General features: G+C 44.5%; 1 protein-coding gene across 4 annotated transcripts in view; it reads right to left on the bottom strand.

Annotated features, from left to right (window-relative positions):
- The window catches only part of LOC132448851 (partitioning defective 3 homolog B-like), a 135,212-nt gene that overhangs the window by 48,605 nt on the left and 66,607 nt on the right, over positions 1 to 20,000 (bottom strand). For all 4 annotated transcript variants that reach the window (XM_060040398.1, XM_060040397.1, XM_060040399.1 and 1 more), the window contains 6 exons: positions 16,243 to 16,495; positions 14,254 to 14,362; positions 12,953 to 13,092; positions 12,114 to 12,242; positions 261 to 452; positions 1 to 58 (listed from right to left, as the gene is read on the bottom strand). The exon at positions 1 to 58 is cut by the window's left edge and continues 98 nt beyond it. In XM_060040398.1, coding sequence (XP_059896381.1) covers positions 1 to 58; positions 261 to 452; positions 12,114 to 12,242; positions 12,953 to 13,092; positions 14,254 to 14,362; positions 16,243 to 16,495 — 881 coding nt within the window. The remainder of the gene's footprint in view (positions 59 to 260; positions 453 to 12,113; positions 12,243 to 12,952; positions 13,093 to 14,253; positions 14,363 to 16,242; positions 16,496 to 20,000) is intronic.

Below are 20,000 nucleotides of genomic sequence, written 5' to 3'. Positions count from 1 at the left end.
CCAGCAGCGACGCCCCGTTCACCCCCACCAGCTGGTCGTTGACACGTAGACGCCCGTCCTGACGCACGCAGACACACACACACATACTTGGTACAACTCTACAACAGTGACGTGCGCTATTATACTATGAGTAGTCACCTTGTAGTGGATGATACCTAAATATACTATAGTATAACCAGGAGTATACTATGAGTAGTCTCCTTGTAGTGGATGATATTATACTCATATATCATAACCAGGAGTACACTATGAGTAGTCACCTTGTAGGCGGCCCCTCCATGTATGATGGACTTGATGAAGATGCCCAGGTCGGCCCCCGTGTGTCGGGACTTGTTGCCCTTTAGGCTGACCCCCAGGCCCGCCGATCCGCTCTCGTTCAGGGCCACCTCCAGCATCAGCTCCTCCTTGCCGTCCTCCGGGAGCTGGGGGGGGGTCCGCAAGGGCTCCTCCTTCTGGGGGGGGGAGAGAGAGCGTAGAGGGAGACATGTTTTCATATTTTATAGGATCTTTTGACGAAAAAACAAATTATTATTAGTACTTTTACTTCTCACTTCTAGAGGGAGGGGGGTGAACAGAGATGGACGGCGAGAAAGAAGGGGTGAGAGAGAAGGAGAGAATAAATCAGAGAAAGGGAGAGAGGGTTGGAGAGAGAGCTTGTAAGAGGATGAGTCACAGGAGGGAGGAGAGAGGGAAATAGAGGTTGTGGGAGCATAGGGGAAGCGGAGAGAAAGGTGGAGCAGAGATGGGGATGGAGAAAGCGAGAGAAAGAGAGGGGGGATAGAGAGAGGGGGTGGAAGCGAGTGAGCGAAAAATAAGGAGGAAGAGGAGGGAGAGACTGGGTGAGAGAGGGGGGGAGAGAGCGAGAAAGAGAGCGCGGGGGGGAGGGAACCCACAGTTCAGTTCATTTGTTCCTCCAGCAGAGTGGAAAAGGGCCTCTCTGAAAGCTCTCATCCGCTTGACATTAAGCGTCTCAACCTTTTAATCCTGAGTTAAATCTCACCTGAATCCTCCACTTGGGCCCAGTTCCACTGACATTAAACAATGGCCACGGCCTCTCTCATCGTGCCTCTCTTCCCAAGAAATGCCTAAAGTTGAACCTCTAGTCAACACTAATTTACAGATTAACCAAAGAGAAGCCCAAATATGTTTTAAGAAACGAATTTGAAAGAAGGACAGAGAGGAAATGGGAGTGAGAGATGGTGGAGGATGAGGGGAAGAGAGAGAGAATCCCGAAAAGAATATGAAAACTAAAATTGAACAGACACAGTTATAAAGCGTGTCAAGACAAAGATACAGATGAAGGCGGCATGCTGGATGGTAAGAACATAAATGGACGTGTGTGTGAATGTGTTTTCGCGTGTGTTTGTGTGTGCTTGCAAGGAAGCGGGTGACCAGCCCATCACCTCGGTTGTCAGGACAACAGAAAGCATAGTCGACAACCCCGGACACAGGCAGAGATGGAACCGTGTGAGAGGTGTCGAAATGGTCCCTACAAATGAACTGTGTGTGTGCGTGTGTGCGTGTGTGTGTGTGTGTGTGTGCGTGCGAAGAGGGAGCAGACCAACCATATAGTGTAATACCTGTAGTATAGGATGAGCATAACTATAGAGAGGTAGAATTTTGGAGCGAGAGCACAAGCGAGAGGGAACGAGAGAGACTTTTGTGTCTGTTCCGTCAGTATGTTATTGTTGAGAGATTTAGGTCCTCCAGGTATAGTAGAAATGTCTGGCTCAGTATAGCCAAATAGACAAAATGTATATATGTCTGTCTGCTTGGCGTGTGTGTGTGTGCATGATCCCTAATTTCCCATCTGGGATTAATAAAGTATTTCTTATCTTGTTTGTGTGTCTATGAGTGTGCATGCGTGCATGTGTATGAGTGTGTGTGTATGTGGGGGTGTGTGTGCATGTGTGTATGTATCTTTGATCATGTGTTTGTATGTCGTTGTGTGTCGCTAGTTAGTGTTTGTGTGTGTGTCTGTGCATGTGCATGTGTGTGTGTCAGTGTTTGTGTGCGTCAGTGAGTGTGTGTGTGTGTACCGTTTGTGTGCGCGATTGCGTGTGTACGTGTGTATGCATGTGTCAGCAGTGTGGGGTTTATCCTGTGTCGGTGGCGGGAATGGAAGCTTTAAACACCACTAAGCCGTCTCAAAGTCCACTACTCGGCAGAAAAGTACAGCTCTGCGACCTTGGAGAACACACCCACATAGACGCAAACACACTTAGACAAACACACACAGTCCCCCCACTGCACTGTCAACACAACAACCTAGGATAGTCAGGGCGTAGGGGTAAGAGATGGAGGAGGAAAGAGGAGAGAGGAAAAATAAGAAAAGATCAAAATAAAAAAAGATTCAAATATATTAGATGTTAGAATACGGTTAAGCATATTTATGTTGCAAGTTCCAGTCAGTTTTTGGTTCCATGATTGCGTTATCTGTATTCCTATGGATTTGCATCACCAGCAATATATAGAGATGGAGTGATTGAGAGAGCGAGATAAAGTGGGAGGGAAATGGAGCAAGAGAGAGAGAGAGAGAGATGGATAGATAAAAGAGAGATGCTATGATAATAATTGAGATGAGGGATTGTAAAAGGTAGAGACAGATAGAGAGATGGAGTGAAAGAGAGAGAAAGAAAGATCTGATAGAGAGATGGAGCGACTGAGTGCAAAAGAGAGAGAGAAAGAGAAAGATGACGTGATAGAGATGTAGCGACTGGGTAAAAGCAAGAGAAGATAAAGAGAGAGATACCGTGATAGAGAGATGAGAGATCGAGAGAGGTAGAGACAGCTGGAGATGGGAGTGAGTCAGACAGAAAGGCAGACAGTGAAAGTGCTGCACCACAGTGGTCTTTAGTGTATTGTAATTGCCAGAGACGTGACGGTGTGTCTCTTCAGAGTTGGCGTCTAGGGAATCTTAAAGACACGATTCTGGGGAATACGGACATGACCTCCGTGTAGCAGGCCCCTGTCTGGGGGCTGCAGATGGCTTAGAGGTGGGCTTTATGGACTGGTAGATGCTGGATGGTGGTTTAATGGTTCCTAAGGCGTCGATAGTCACTCTTTAGTTGTGGAACCTCTGGGGACCACCAGAACACTGCACCTATGTCTGCAGTCTTTGAGGACAGGGATCCACTCATTGTGTGATTTAAAATAGAAAAAGACAAATAAAGAATGTTTCTGTAAGTATTTATCTACGTATATCGTTCCTCCATACAGTACACCGTAGAACGTAGAATCATCCATTTGTGATAAATCCATGTGATTGAATTGTTTTGTTTACAAGATGGTTCGTATAGTCTTTCCATTATCCTTTCTAGGTGCTTTCGCAATCTTTCCCATGCCAATAAAGCCCTTTGAATTGAAAAGAATAGATACATAAAAATGGAATCCATACATTCTAAATGCACTTTTAAAGTGGAAATGAAGCAATGAGAATTGTGACCATTTTTTGGGTTGCTTTTTAATTTTTGAAAATACATGGATTTTCATTAAACCTGAAATTCAAGTAGTTTCACTGGAAAATTACATGTTGACAACGACTTTCGCGACTAGGGCGCGGCCATGTTTTAAAAATGCAGGCGCTACGTCATCAGAATGGTTAGCGCTTTCAAATAAACATGTCAATTCTTGGAAGAAGAACAGGGGGGTCATTTTGTATTGCCCCTGGCTGTTCAAATAAATACTATCGGGTAAAAGAGAGCGGTAAAATAGTTAATTTCCATGTCATTCCTGTCAAGAAGCCTAAACTGCTCCGAAGATGTGCGTGGTAGCCCAGCTGCTGCACCCGTGTACTACTTTTCATAGCTGTAAACAACATCCTGTGGACGGGCAGAGCCGGGAGATATCGGTCATTATCACCTCCACATTATCTCCTCCATACATATAAATAAATATGTATATATATATATATATATATATATATATATATATATATATATATATATATATATATATATATATAATGTGCAATATATATATATATATAATGTGCAATATATATCCATTTTGTTGATGCAGTAAGCTGCCAGTGAGGCTATGAGCCGCTATGTAAACAACATAGAATGTTACCAACCATTCTCGTGATGTCATCGTATTCTGAAAGCAGAGATGGCGACGCACAGGCTGAAAACATTATCATTTATGCAACTTGTTTGTGCTTTATTCTGAATAACGGGTCATATTTCTGACTTTATTTGTATTTATGGTATATTGAAATATTAAACTAGTGCTATAGACATCCGTTTTATTTGATTGCTTCCTTTCCACTTTAAACAAAAAAGTAAAACATAACACTGACGTGTCCTCCATAGTAAGCATGGTAAGAGTTCATCTATATCTGAATAGGAGACGTCACACTGACGTCTCAGCCCTTATAAGCGTATTACGGGTTAACATATGTATGTATACGAGCAGGCTCCTTGACCTCTGGACCTCGCGGCTTCATTAATTCCTGTGAGGAGGTTTCAGCGTCTGCGTCGGCAGCCCACAGACAGAACAGGAGGAGCTGCAGGGGCCGTCGCCGCGGCCTCCCTGTTGATTAACGTGTAAATGTTATCTCTGCATAATCAGCCTTCTGCCAGCGCACGTCTCTCCAAGCCCGGGACAGCCCTGTCTGTCTCCCCGTATCTGTAAAGGTCACGACCTCCGCCAACCCACTACACGATGGCTGCGTCGCTGCCGCCTGCTGCTGCTATGCCATCACGGGATGACTAGGTGTGTGTGTGTGTGTGTGTGTGTGTGTGACTCGCTCCAGCTGGGAAGGGCTTTAAGACACAGCAGCAACTACAGAGATGATAAACCCTCAGTAAACAAAGAGACACAGAGAGAGAGAGGTGTAGAGCGAGAGGGAGAGAAAGAGAGGTATAGAGCGAGAGGAGGGACAGAAAGACAGAGTGAGAGACAGAGGGAGAGAGATAGGGGGGAGAGAGACGCAGAAAGATGTAGAAAGAGTCAGAGAGAAACAGAGACAGAGCAATGGAGGAAAAGATAGAGAGCAAGAGAGAGAAGAGAGAGAGATGGGATCCAGCTCCTGCAGGAAATCCAAACTGCCAAGGACTAACAGATGTGCGATCCTATGGAGTGACTGCAGTGACATTGGTGATGGTATGATATGCGCGCACACACACACACACACACACACACACACACACACACACACACACACACACATGTATTTTCTTTTTGACGTGTTAGTATCTTCTCTGTATGATCTTGAACATAAGGGTCTATGCCATTTAGTGTAAATTTTATCGTTCCTAAAATAATACCATCAATTACAAAAACACACATAAAATACGTGTTTCTGCCAGTCTCAGCTGACGGCAGAAACCGTCAGCAGAAATGTTGGCTCCGTCGCCCCTTCCCCAACACATAATGTTCATTTGGATGTCTGTGAATGCAAACCACCCTGGTATTAACAGCCTGTTGCATGGAGGTAAATGAACAAGACACTCGCTAATTGTAATTCATTGTGTCCACGGTACAGCAATTTCACAAGAACATGGTTTATCACATTGTTTCCACACTTCCCAGCTCCCGCCACTGTGCTAAGCGTAGGTGGGACATGTGTGCGTGTGTGTGTGTGTGTGTGTGTGTGTGTGTGTGTGTGTGTGTGTGTGTGTGTGTGTGTGTGTGTGTGCGCGTGTGTGTGTGTGTTGAATGTAGGGAACTAGCAAAGATCACCATTTGTTTTTAAACTGTAATTGTGTTTTAAGTCCCTAGCCAACTCAGCAGGTGGAAACTTGTTGTTGTTAGGAAAGAAATAAGTGAGAAAAATGCCTTTAGCTGGGTTCAGGTCTGTCCGTGTGTTTGTGTCCGTGTGTTTGTGTGTTTCTATATATATGTGTGTGTGCGTGCGTGTACATGTGTGTTGTGTGTGCGTGTGTGTGCGATCTTGCGTGCATGCGTGTGTGTAGAAGTAAATGTGTATTTTGTTTATGTTTGCTAGCTAGCACAAAACTTATTTGTTCCAATCTCAACACTGAACATAACTTGTGTTTATTGTGTGTGTGTGTGTGTGTGTGTGTGTGTGTGTGTGTGTGTGTGTGTGTGTGTGTGTGTGTGTGTGTGTGTGTGTGTGTGTGTGTGTGTGTGTGTGTGTGTTTGTGTGTATAGCGGGGTAAAAAAAAAGAAAAAGAGACATTAAGCAGACAGTAGCAGATGGTGAACTCGGATGAGGGACGAGAAGAGGAGACAGAGGAGGAGAGACACCCTCCTCCCATCGTTTCATCACTGCTGCCTCTCAGTAAGAGAGGGGGGGGGAGAGAGAGAGAGAGAGAGAGAGAGAGAGAGAGAGAGAGAGAGAGAGAGAGAGAGAGAGAGAGAGAGAGAGAGAGAGAGAGAGAGAGAGAGAGAGAGATTAGTCGCCTAACTTCCACTTACTAATAGTTTTAAAAAATCCTGTAATATTTCCTCTCTTGAAATGGCGGCAGTTAAACTGTTAAAACCCTTTAAATGGTCCCCCCCAAAAATGTTAAAGGTGATTTATAGTCATGCAGAGAATTATGGCGGGTAATCTTTTTAATCCAGTCCGCCAACTCAAAAGGTTTCATATTTTATGTTCTAAATTGACCAATTTAATAAAAAAAAAATCCTGGTATTACTCTAAATTACTCAAGGTTTTAGATCTTTAAATGTTAAATGTCAACAAAAGGGAGACATCGTTTACCAAAACTTCAAAGAGTACAAAGGGGCACCCTGTTGCTTGGCAACTAAAATTGTCCAATTCTCCAGCCAAACTTTTCTCGGGGAAACAGCAGTAGCACCACAACACAAGGGACATGAATAACAACTGGTTGTTATTCATTACTTCCATTGGTTACTATAATGTGGTCACTAACACACATGCATACTCTATTCCCCAGAATCAGAGCATGCATTATTGTTGATTTAACCTCCAATTGCCCAGGCTGAGAATTATTTCCCCTTATTCTACTACTTCATTTAAGAATGCTTGATTCTGATTGGCTGGGAGGAGGGCATAAACCCGGCAGGTTGCCCGCTGTCTTGTCGTTCTACTTGCTGCTGACTGAGTGAGCACAGCGTCATCAAATAGTAGATCAATATGCCGCTTGTATTTCAGCCTTCAAAACGAGAGCTGGTAAATTGTGAAAAATGCATTAAACTGTAATCGGAAAACGTGGTTATATGCTATAGACCATATGATATCTGTGGTATACAGGCTGGGACGAATTTCAAATTATAACATGTACATTTAATGTTGAAAGAATAGACCGTTGCGATTCCCATTGAAACGAATGGCGCTGTGATTATTCTTCAAAACGAGAGCTGGTAAATTGTGAAAAATTGATTAAACTTAATCAGACAACGCAGTTATATGCTATAGCCCTAGAGTATCTGTGGTTTAAAGGCTGGGACGAATTCTGAATTATAAATATGTACAATCCATAACGTTAGCTCTCTGGCTTATAGCTCTGCGGACTAGAATACCTCCCGTTGCCAAGTCGTAGCTAAGGTCCGTCCTATTTACTGGAGGAGTGAACAACGTTTCCGTTGCATAAGAGCCTTACGTTACCAGGGAAAGTAAATTATGGTATGTGAAAAACTTATTTTTTGGATTGTAAAACGCATGAAAATATAAATTAATGATCCTCATTTATTTTCTTTGGCAAGTGACCATGGTATAAGCGGGATAATGCCCTTCGAGGTGTCCAAAACATGTTTGATCGATTGTAATTAAAGGGGACTACTTTTTCAGGGAGATGAACTCTAACAGAGTATACATTTAATATATTTAGTATTAGAATTGTTTTATTCCTGGCTCGTGGAAGGTTACCACCACCCTCGACTTCCTCTCGGGCGGTAAGCTATCCACGAGCCGGGCATATCAAACTGTTTATTGCCCTGCCTCTCTGTGATTATCCCTTACATATTCTAGGATGTATGGTCAGGAAATATAAGATTTATACCTTTAATTAAACAATATTTTTACTCTAACTGTAGTCATAGTTAAACAATACTTCATACCTCAACTATAGACAACAATAAACACTTCCTGTGTATGATTAGATGCCCCAACATCTAGAGCCTGCAGACATCCATGAAGATGGCACTTAGACGAGCCTATTTGTGCTTAATGACACGTCTCTAAAATGAGCTGTAAATCTCTCTGGATCAAACCTTCTTCCAGTAAACAGCAAACCAACAAGGTACTGAACAACCGGTCAACGGTCCATGTGTATAGGATGGTGTTTAGCTCTTCCCAGCCGAAAGAGACTGTCTCTTTCGGCTGGGAAGTATCCATCTCTGGCCCCCTTCCCTCCAGCAGGACGGACGGGATGATCTGGTTATACGACCACTGTGGAGCCCCGGGAGCAGTAGGAAGCAATGAGAGGACTGCAAGGAGCTAATGTTGATGGGTTCATCTTTAGATTGGCCTGTCCCACGGCTAATATAGACGGCAGGGCTAAACTGTGGAGGGGAAGCAGGGTCACCGGGGAATAATTAAACCTGTCAGATCCTATTTCATACATGTGACAATATTCCTCATTATAGTTACGGTCAGTGCACGTGTTCGCATTTGTTTTCCTTAATAACATGAGTGAATACGGTGCGGATATAAAAAGAAGGGGTACGTTTCTAATAATTTGTTGTTATTAACCATATTGAACCAAGGCTCGGAAAACAACCCGCAATGACGTGACTTTTTCCACCTGAAACTATCCTGGTCTGCGTATTGCCACTGTCTTAAAGTGAACTTTAAACAGGGATAAAACTAACCACACAATAAAAAGGACGGCTGTTGTGTAGGAAAACAGCAGAACAAAACGATGACGCCGCAGCCGAGATTGTGGGGAAACTTCACATCACTGTCTGTGAGACAGTCCTGATCTCCCAAGCGGGGCTCCACCGGGAACGTCAGCCTTTGAAGTCGACTTAAAGCTCGGAGAATACTGAGGATGGGAAACACAATGCGTTCCCTTAATGATACACACACACACACACACACTCACACAACACTGCTGACACACACATGCCCCTACAGACATAAACACAAATACCCACAAAATAAGTTTACAGACCTCAACACACTGTAAGGCTGGCAGGAAAACATACACAGACGTGTACCCGCACACACGCCTGCACAAATACACAAACTCGCACACATCAACACACACACACGTGCTCACAAACGCACATGCCAGGGCACACACACACGCACAACACACTTAACTAACCCTAGTTAAATGTATCTAAATAAAGAGAAGGCCAGGTGAATATCCTGGGAAATCTTCCACTGTACATATTACCATAACATATATTACTACAATACTGGACTAAAGGGATCTGCTGTTTCCAGTATAGTGACAACTTTAGAGAAATATACGAATAGGAACTCTGTGAACCGGAGACTCTGGGTCTAAACTTTAACAAAGTTACGAGTAATGTATTCCATTATTGAGCGTGTGAAGTTGCGCCACGACATTGATGGAAACGTGCTGATGTCATCAGCGTTTCGAGGTCAGATTACATTAATGCAGTATATCACACAAATTTACATCTCCTTCAAGAAGCTTTGATTAGCGGAGTATATCTGCATATAACAGTGTGGAGAACCAGAAGTAGTCAGGGGGTGGAATATAAGTATAATAAAAGTTGAACAAATGGTATATTCTCGGCTTCCTCTGTTCTACTTTCTGGGAGCGATATGCTAATTTCAGATTCGGAACAGTATTGACCAAAGTGCAGGTGGCCAAACTATTTATCTTGGTCCAGGTGTAAAGATGCGTTCAGGGATAACGTTTGTATGTTATTTGACCTTTTCATCAGTGAATTTGCAATCTTAAATCGTGACGAAAAAATAAAGTAGGACGCTATGCCACGATGGATTATCAACAATCACTTTAGTGTATAATACATTTCCAACTGTTTATTTAACAGTTAGAAATATAGTTAGGACTGTGTACATCATTTTGTCATCAATGTTTAGTGACCTGAAAACCAGTTTGTGTACATATAGCATAGCGGTTAAGGTTTTCAAAATGTTCAGGGTTTGATTCTCAATGTATGCGGTCTAACCTGTAGGCATCCTAGAGTGAGAGGCCCCGACACCTCCTGCCTGCTCCCTGAAGACATGTCCCTGTATTCACAGTCAGCGGCTCTGGATAACAACATCTGCCAAATGACTCAATCGTCATAAGTCATACTGATGTACTTGCACTTCAGCTACTAGTACTAATGAGAAGAACCAGACTAGATCACAACGCCTCAGGGCTGGTTGGAGCCGTCAGGGCCCGGAGGAAGAGCAGACGGAAAACAGGAAGTAAGATAGGAAATGGAGGACACATGCTGAGGCAGTGGCCTTGGAATTCACTCAAATAAAATTCTTCCAGCGACCTTGAACACGGGGTCCAAAAAGGCTGTCAGACACAACACACACGCAGGTACAAAAAAAACTTGAGATCCTGTCCAGGGAAACACAGCTTCCTGTGGGGATGTCGGCTGTGTTTGTGTTCGTGTGCGTGGGCGTGTTTGTACGTACGCCATGTGCGGGTGTGTGTGTGTGTGTGTGTGTGTGTGTGTGTGTGTGTGTGTGTGTGTGTGTGTGTGTGTGTGTGTGTGTGTGTGTGTGTGTGTGTGTGTGTGTGTGTGTGTGTGTGCATGTGCATGTGTTTATGTACGAGTCTTTTTGGTGGCATTGCGCACAAATGGTTGGTTAAGAGCAGAAAGAGAGCAGAGAGAGAGCAGAGGGAGCAAGCTGATGACGGTCGCTGACAGACAGGAAGACAGACAGGGTCATTCGTGGTAGAGACAGGCAGACAGGCAGACAGACAGGGTCATTGAGGATAAAGACAGAGAGAAAGATAAGTATCCTGCAGGGTAAAGGACACGCAGACAGGGTCACTCAGGGGAAACCGTTGAGAAAACAGAAGGAGAACATGGAAAGGAGTAGGTAGTGAGTGATAAGGGAGGAAATGACAAGAGCAGATTCAGCAGGGAAAAATGACCAACGGGTCGTCCTTCAGTGCATTGCCTGTATTGACAATGCTGTCCATGCTACAGGAAGTGCCCAAATGTGCAAATGGCACCCAAATGTCAAGGGCATGAAAGTAAAAGCTTGTCCTCTGAATACCTTAGCACACTGACAACGGCATGCTTAAACAGAGACCACTGCTTGCCAAATGCTGACTCAGCCACAAACTGCAGGGGGCAGATCGAACGGCCCAGCAGAAGTCTGGTCAATAAGGCCAACTCTTTAAAGAGGGACAATCCATGAATGAAGATGGGGAGATAGAGAAAGTTTAATCCTGAAATGGGGTAAGTTAGATAGTTTAATATTGTAATGGGGTGAGAGAGACAGTTTATTGGTGAAATGGGGTGAGGGAAACTGTTTATTAGTCAAACGGGGTGAGTAATATCAGTTGAGATGTTGGGTGATAGTTGAATAGTGAAATTGGGCGAGAGAGTTTAATAATGGAATGGGGATTGTTTTAAAGCGATCGTATAGAGAAATTGTGAGGAAATAGATGGCTATGTATACTAAAGAGACAGCGGTGGTTAAGATCTGTGTGTGCGTTCAAGTGGGGCTTTACATGCATTAAGAGCTTATTAAAAAGAAGAAACAAAGACAGGAGAGCAGCAGAGCAGGTTAAAAAGAGTTTATTGATCCAAATATAGATGATCAGTTAGGAGAAAGGCAACGGGGATAGGAAAGCTTTTATAAGATACTGTCAAGTTCAGCACTCACACTGATTAATGGTCAGCACTCCTCGGGATCAAAATGTCTTAAATACAATATAAATAGGTAAGAGAATGGCTAATCGTATTTTGGTCGCCACGACAAAGCTCTGAGTTGTATCTGCGCTCCAATTGGCAGCCAGGCCGTGCATCGCCAAGGCAAGACAGACATGTTTTCGTAATTTTGCTCTTTTTGTCGTAGTTTTGTTATACATGGTTTAGTATTGTTTTGTGTATGCGTGTGTGCGCTTCCGTTGCTGTGTGTGTGTGCGCGTTGCTGTGCGGATGTGTGCATGTGTTGTGGACACATTAATCGGTTTGTTCATGACCAGATCAAGTCAATTAAATAAACCCATTCGATTGGCTACAGGCCTGTCAGGCGTGGCAGATGGAGGGAAGCTATTGGGCCTCACCAGCTCCCGGGGGAGAAACATCTCGTCCTGTCGCAGGACCCCCAGACACACACATTCTCCCTGCCGTGTGCTGCGCAGCATGCACACCAACTCCTCCTGGCCCACCCCGGCGATGTCCACACCGTTCACCTGCACACACAGAGACAAGCACACAGACACAGAGACAAGCACAGGCATGCACACAGAAGCATACACATACAGACACACAACACACAATGACGGTAGAAAAACAAAGAGGAGATCAGTGTCGCTGTCACTTTAGCACTGCGGACATTGCGAATCAAACCCAGTCTCTTTCGGCTGGGAAGAGCTAAACACCATCCTATACACAGGCAGACAGTTACACAAATCTCTAGTCAACATTAGTTACCTCTAGTATGCGTTTAAGAAGCATGTCGGTTAAGGTTGGTTACCTCTAGTATGGGTTTCAGAAGCATGTTGGTTGACTAGTTGCCTCTAGTATGCGTTTCAGAAGCATGTGGGTTAACCTTGGTTACCTCTAGTATGTGTTAAAGAAGCATGTTGGTTCACGTTAGTTACCTCTAGTCTGTGTTTAAGAAGCAGCATTAGTTAACTAGTTACCTTTAGTATGTGTTTAAGAAGAAGCATTAGTTAACGTTAGTTACCTCTAGTTTGTGTTTAAGAAGAAGCATTAGTTAACTAGTTACCTTTAGTATGTGTTTAAGAAGAAGCATTAGTTAACGTTAGTTACCTCTAGTTTGTGTTTAAGAAGAAGCATAAGTTAACGTTAGTTACCTCTAGCAATGTTTAGGAAGCATGATTGTTCACTAGTTACCTCTAGCATGTGTTTAATAAGCATGTTGGTTAAGGTTTGTCACCTCGAGTATGCGGTCGCCAGACTGCAGACGGCCATCTTTAACAGCGGCCCCCCGGGGCAGGATGTTCTTGACGAGGATGGGGCCAGGGCCATGCACCGAGGAGTCCCTGGTTACCACGGTGAAGCCCAGGCCCTCCACACCTGGACACACACAAATGTATACACACGTCACACACAGGCTTAGTTTTAGTTTTTTCTAATGACATAAATGTATGCGTGTGTGCATACATGTGTGTGTGTGTGTGTGTGTGTGTGTGTGTGTGTGTGTGTGTGTGTGTGTGTGTGTGGGTGTGTGTGTTCGTATGCATGCGTGTGTGTGTGTGTGTGTGCGTATGCGTGTGCGTACGTGTAGTAATTCACGAATGAACATTAGTCAACACAAATTCATGAACCATAGATAGCCTGAACTGATTAAATTCAAGTACCTGTGTAATATGGCTGTGTGTTAATGTGGGTGCGTGCGTGTGTCATATTTTTTAACACATTTGTGACATTTTGTCCTCTCCCCAGGTGTAGGATGGAAATGGGTTCAGGGGAGGGACAGAGCGAGAGGAAGTGAGAAATAGAGGAAAATTAACACGTTTAACCGAGAGGAAAGGAGAGGGGGGACACACACACACACACTGGGCAGTGTTTTATGATTCTCATTTAGCTGTGTCTCTCTAACAGCCGTGTCAGCACTATGAATTCATATCAGCAGAAACCAAGCGATCGATGAAGACTTAATAGAGCCTGAAGAGGAGAAAGAGGGAAATATGGAGGGAGAGGAGAAATCAGAGAGATGAGGTGAGAGAGATGAGAGGCAGGGGGAGAAGGAGTAAAGTGATGGAAAGAGGGAGGGGGAGAAAATGTTGGAGAGAGGGGAAGAGAGAGTGAGGGTGGGAGGGAGAGAGAGGGGAAGAGAGAGTGAGGGAGGGAGGGAGGGAGGGGGGAGAGGGAGAGAAAGGGTGGAAGGAAGGAAGGGAGGTGGAAGGAGAGAGAGGGGAGAGAGAGAGTGGGGGGAAGGAAAGGAGAGGGAGGTAATAGCAGAGAGAGAGGGAGAGAGGGAGGGTCATGGCAGAGAGGTGGGGAGCGAGAGAGAGGGGGAGAGAGTGATGGATGAAGTGAGAAAGGAGGGCGGAAAAATGAGAGTGAAAATGTGAATGAGGGAGAGAAAATTAGGGACAGAGACACACCATTTAAAACGCACAGCACACACACATCAAGTTTATAGTCATATATTATTATATATTTATAAAAGTGATTTATGAACGACAATGAATCAAACGCAAGAGAAGAGTATATAGACATATCCTATCGCACCTTTCTTTAAATCAATCCTCAGTCGTTTCCCTCCTTTCTTATTGGTCACCAGGTTGCCTAGGGCGGGGCTTTTCCTCAATAACGGGCTTTCGCACCGCCCCTTGGAAGCCTGCAAATGGGAGAGAGAAGGGCAAAGAGACACCAGTCAAGGTGGGAGTTGGCCCCGTGGTTTGGTGTCGGTGGATTGGCATTCTGGGAGGCTTCGCCCATTTCCCTGAGGCTTTCGCCCAATAGAGAAATTGTTATGAATGGTTTGTCAGCAAATCAGTGCACAACAAGAGACATGGGAGCGACAAATCAGAAAATATTACTTCAATTACTTCAATCTTTCCCGATGTTCCGAATTAATGATATTAAAAACCTCTTTGGCTGTGATTTTTCACATTTACTCATGAGCATATACTCATTTTACCTTTACATTTAGGGCATTTAGTAGACGCTTCTGTCCAAAGCGACTTACATAAGTACATTTGTCAGAAGAAATAGAAACAACAAAATATATCACTTACGCTACAATAAGGATGTTCGCAGTGCCAAGCACTGACAATTGCTAGGGTAACCCATTCCCTGTTTACAACAAAGATAGCTTTGATAAGATGCTACACTAACCGGTACTATTTTTAAGTGCCAGTGCGTGCAACAAACAATAAGTGTGTACTTTAAGTGCCACCACAGAAAGACCCATGGTTACCAGTGACAGTGTTCCAACGTTTTATAAATTTGGCTTTGACTCCCTGAAGTACATGAACCACGACATGGAGAAAGGGATTGTTGCGCGCGAATGTCTCCCGCTTGAGCCCCGCTTCCTGCTGCCCGCTGCCGAGGGACCACCGCCTCGGCGCTGCCTAATGCAGGAGGCGGTGGTGCCTAAGCGCTGACCGCTGACGCTGCCTCGGCAGCGAGGCTCCGGCGGGAGTCAACCGCGGGCAACAATCCCTTTCTCCTCCATGTCGTGGTTCAGTCTACTTCAGATTGATGTGGACGTGGAAGAACCAGAGACGTCGAAGAACCCGATGCAGTCGTTTGAGATTCATAATATCGTCTGGAGGCTCACACAGCTTTTGGCCATGATAATATATATCATACATATATCTATGTATAATATGATATTATTTAGATATAGAGCTCCAGGACTCCCGCTGGGTACATCTTCAAATGCTGTGTTTGGGGCCCACTTATATCTATATTAAAGCATCCATAAAGTAGCATGCCATGGGACCTTTAAATGAAATCATAATTAAAGCAAATTTTTTTTTTTTATTAAAGTACTATACGACGACTTGATTTCACATCTGGCCCTGGTATATTAATAAAGCAGTTAGGAACAATTCCTCAGATCATTTTACAACCAAGCTAAAGTTATTTGTTTCCAAGCTAATATAATCTGTCATTGGAGCTTCATCAAGTTGTTCCACAGCAGTTGCTAAGAAACTGTCCATGCTATTCTTATCAGTTGCTAAAGCAGTGAGGTTGCCTGGGCTTGTGCCCTCCGGCACATGTAGCCTGATACATTTGAAGGCGTACTTAAAGAAGGGGCCGACATGAGGAAATGTAACGAACATGATTCCATAACTAGACCTAACATGAGCCTCCGCAAAAATGAGTGACTGGCAAAGTAAACAAATATCACTCTTCCTAGATGCAACAGCAACGAAGTGGTTCTCAGGTGTATTATAAGAAAGGGACAGCCTGTTCTTTACTGTGATAAAAAAGTACACGTTCAACTAGCAATCACGAGCGAGTGACAGATTGTTGAACACACTCACACTGGTCTGATGAAAGGCAACCCAAGTGAAGAAGCTGTTAGTTGTTATCTACCACCATATAACTGGTAGAAACGTCCATAAGATGCAAGGTCTGCTTTTAAATTATATTTAATTGAGTCAGAGCTCAAAACGTTTTCTATAAATAATGTCGGCACTTGCATATTATTATATATTATTTTTATAAATAATCTCTCCCTGCCATAAGTTGTGAGCGGTAACTCACAGCGGGTTCAGGAGTGACAGCCTCCTGGGCCAATAGGTTGGCTGGATGGTCGGTGGGTTTAAAGGCGGGTTTGGTTTTGACGGGCGGCAGGGGCTCCTTGCTCCTGGCTGTGAAGGGGCTGCCCTCCGTGGCAGGCGGAGCCCCGAACAGCTGACCAATCAGGTGCTTCTCGTAGCGCTCACTATTGGAGGAGGGAACCACCTCCAGACGCACCAGTGGGGAGCGCATGGCCTTGCGGAACACCTCCTGGGCCCTGGGGAGAGGGAAGAGGAGGGGGAGGAGGAGGCGGAGGAGGAGGGAGGGCAGGAGGAAGAGGGGGAGGAGTGAAGAAGAGAGAAGGTGAAGGAGGACTTATAGATAAGGCGGAAAAGGAGGAGGAGGATGGAGCGCATGAGGGGGAGGAGGAGAAGGAGTGAAGAGGAGATAGGACGAAGTTGGAGGAAGGGAGAAGGAGGAGTAGGAGGAGGAGAAGGAAGGATGGACAGGGAGGTCAGAAGGGAGAGGGGGGGGGGGGGGCACAGAAGGAGAACATGAGGTGGGAAGTTGAGGACAACAGAGGAAGAATGGGAGGAGGAGGTAGCGGGAGGAAGAAGATGACAAGGAGATACAACACGTATTACAGTACAGAACAGAGGAGGCACGTCTTCCAGGTACTGGAGTCAAACTATCAAACGCCACTGTCGTAGTATGTGTTCAAAGGCACAGTGAATGGCCAGGCCGGGGTACAGCCTATCACGAGCGACACCTGTGAGAGTTCACGGACAGAAGGGAGGAGAGAGGGAGCAGATGATTGTGGAGATAATGTGGTTTTAATCAGGTTAGCCTAGCCCGATGCTAAGCCAGTTAGAGAGACACAGGTGTCAGGAGCCATCGGAACCCACCATCACTCACCCTAGACGACCAACAGAGAAAATCTGCTTTCTGCAAATTGGATTGGATTATGCCGTTATTGTTTCCCCCCTACAGTATTATTAGAGGCATTATGATTGCAATATTCCCGTAACCCGAGCCCCGCATTTAGAAGGCGGGGGGATATAAAAGGTCAATAAGCATTCATTGCCCTTCAAAGAGAGTTTAACTTATGCAGTTTCGCAGAGCGCTGTATGGAAGCCAGAGCTCCCGTCTCAACCTGGGTGAGGTAGGAAGTCTGCTACCCTGAAGGTAAAATCCATCACAAGTAAATTTCTTTATTAATGTCACTAAAAAACTCAGCTGAATGCTGTATTGAGAATAAGTACCTGACAGTAGAGTCCAAATGTGTTATGAAAATGTTCTGCAAACAGACTACTATTGCTGTTACTATTTTGAAGAAGTTTTTACCCAAAGAGACTTTGATCGAATTCAGATACCGTTGCGATGGTTATGCATCTGGCTGTACGATGCCTACAGGTGGACAAGGAGACTGGGAGTCAAACCAAGATCCTTTCTTCCGGGATTGAACCACCTCAACCACGAGAATAGCATGGCCTGTATATTGTGTATTTGTTCGTATGCTATGACCCCATAGGGGTCACAGCACTATTTGTTCAAATATTGATCACATGCTTCTTTGATTGTTCTCACCTGAAGGGGCCGATTTTCCATTTTTTCGATACACATTAAAGTTTGAATATGTTCAACATTGGGCACACCAAGAGCTTCTCATCAACTTGATTTCGGCACTGTAGCGACAAGAGTTCATTCAGAAATTCCAGCAACCAAAAAAGCTTGGTTCTTGGGGAATATATTTTTAATGTTAAAACAGCTCAGGTTACACACACAGCCTCGCTCCACAAGCGTTCTGAAGGGTTCTCTAAAGCGTGTTCGTCACGGCCCACGTGTTCTGTTATCGGCCCCTAAGACGCTGCGTATAAGAGCCCCTGCTAGATGAATAAATGTAAAATGTACACGCGTCCATATTTGAATGGCAGAACAGGAGGAGTGACCGCAGGGTTTCTTATTAAGCCCTGATAAAGCCGTGAGTATCTGCGTGCGCGCCGCCGTGTGTGTGAACATCCACAAACACCTGTGTTGTGTACGCTCAGCAGTGGGTCCGACCGATGCTAATCCATTTACCGCCACGCAGGAGCCTCAACACCAGCTCTGTTATAATTCTGTTAGCATGTTCACAGCTGGGCAGGGGCCCAATGTGGTGCTCTGCATTCAGGTTGCAACGTCGTGTAATCATTCCAACATCCTCTTGCAACCGGCTCGCCCAGCGTAATGCCATGTCCATTCACCTCCTATTGTCATTTCAATGCGGCAATCGCTCTCACAGTTGTGCCTGCTGTCATTGTAATGCTCACCAACTGTTGCACATCTGTGTTGTGCTTCCGCTAGCATTGCGTTGTACTGCCGCTGGCATTGTGTTAGCATTGTTTTGTACTGCCGCTAGCATTGTCTTAGCATTGTGTTGTACTGCCACTAGCATTGTGGTAGCATTGTGTTGTACTGCCCCTAGCATTGTGTTAGCATTGATTCTACTGCCATGTAAGAGTGTTGCGTAATTTTGATCAAAAGTGTAATGGTAAAAACTATCTGAAGTGGAAAGAGGTGACCCTAAACAAAGAAAGAGCAAACAGACACATGTGCTCTACTCACGGGCAAAGGGATACACACACTTATACATAATAATCCCCCTTTCCAAACATCTGTTGGTAAGCCTCAGTAACAATGGACAGAGACTGACAGATACACGGACCAGACCAGAACAGAGCAGACTAATCCAGATCAGACCAAACCAGACATAACAAGCCCAGACCAGACTAGAACAGACTATACCAGAACAGCCTAAACCAGACCAGACCAGAACAAGAATCAGAACATATGAGACAAGACCACCAGACCAGAACAAATCCAAACCATTTGGACCAGACATAAACAAACAGGGACCGAAATAGAGACCTAACCAGACCCCTACATCAAGACCGGAACAGCCGAGACCAGAGCAGACCCAAACAACAGAATGGTCCAGACGTAAGGCCGACCGAGCCACTTCAAAGGCTCTGCTGATAATGGGCCTTCACAGCGCCACTGATAGTCTTCTGCTGTGATGCTGAGCTGGTCAGAAGAAATAACGACTGATGTATGCCAGCATTATTTCCCCTGGAAAGACAAACTAAAAGTCCACGTTGGGTCCCAGACAGAGCAGAGGGGGGAGAGAGGGGGGCTCTGGAGGAGGTTATCAGACCGACATGTCGGAAGGGATAACACACGAGGGAAAACAAGTTCAATGGTTTTCGTTTTCCAACAGGGATATTTTTGGCACCCTGAACAACTTGAAACTGATAATGGACATCCGGACGCTCTGGCTCTGCCAAGAACACTTCAGTCACATTCACTTTGGACGCTTATTAAAGAATTCATGTTTAGTAGAGTAGTGGTTCTCAATCTATTTTTTACTAATGTACCCCCTCTACATATTTTATGTGCATGTGACTTGATGAAAATATAAATATTAAGATTAAACTTATGTTATTACGGCAATATTTTACAATTGCTCCTAACCAATATTTAAACTACAAAAAAATCCAGTTCTTTTTTTTTTTCTGAAATCCTTCAAAGTACCGTTAGGGGTACATACACCCCATTTCAGTTCCTCTAGATTAGTATGATGTAGCATCAACTATAACACAACCCTCTACTGTTGATATTCTTTACACTTATTTCAGTTGATATTTACATTTCGATACGTAATGTGGATAAAGATATAATTTCTGTATGATTTTTTGTAGTTGTGTCACTACCTCGCTCGCACAAACTAAAACAAACACACACAA

Source organism: Gadus macrocephalus, chromosome 20 (assembly GCF_031168955.1).
Source record: "Gadus macrocephalus chromosome 20, ASM3116895v1".
NCBI classification, from domain to species: domain Eukaryota; kingdom Metazoa; phylum Chordata; class Actinopteri; order Gadiformes; family Gadidae; genus Gadus; species Gadus macrocephalus.
Note: the sequence above shows the minus strand (reverse complement) of the source record. Positions and strands in the feature narration are given on the sequence as shown.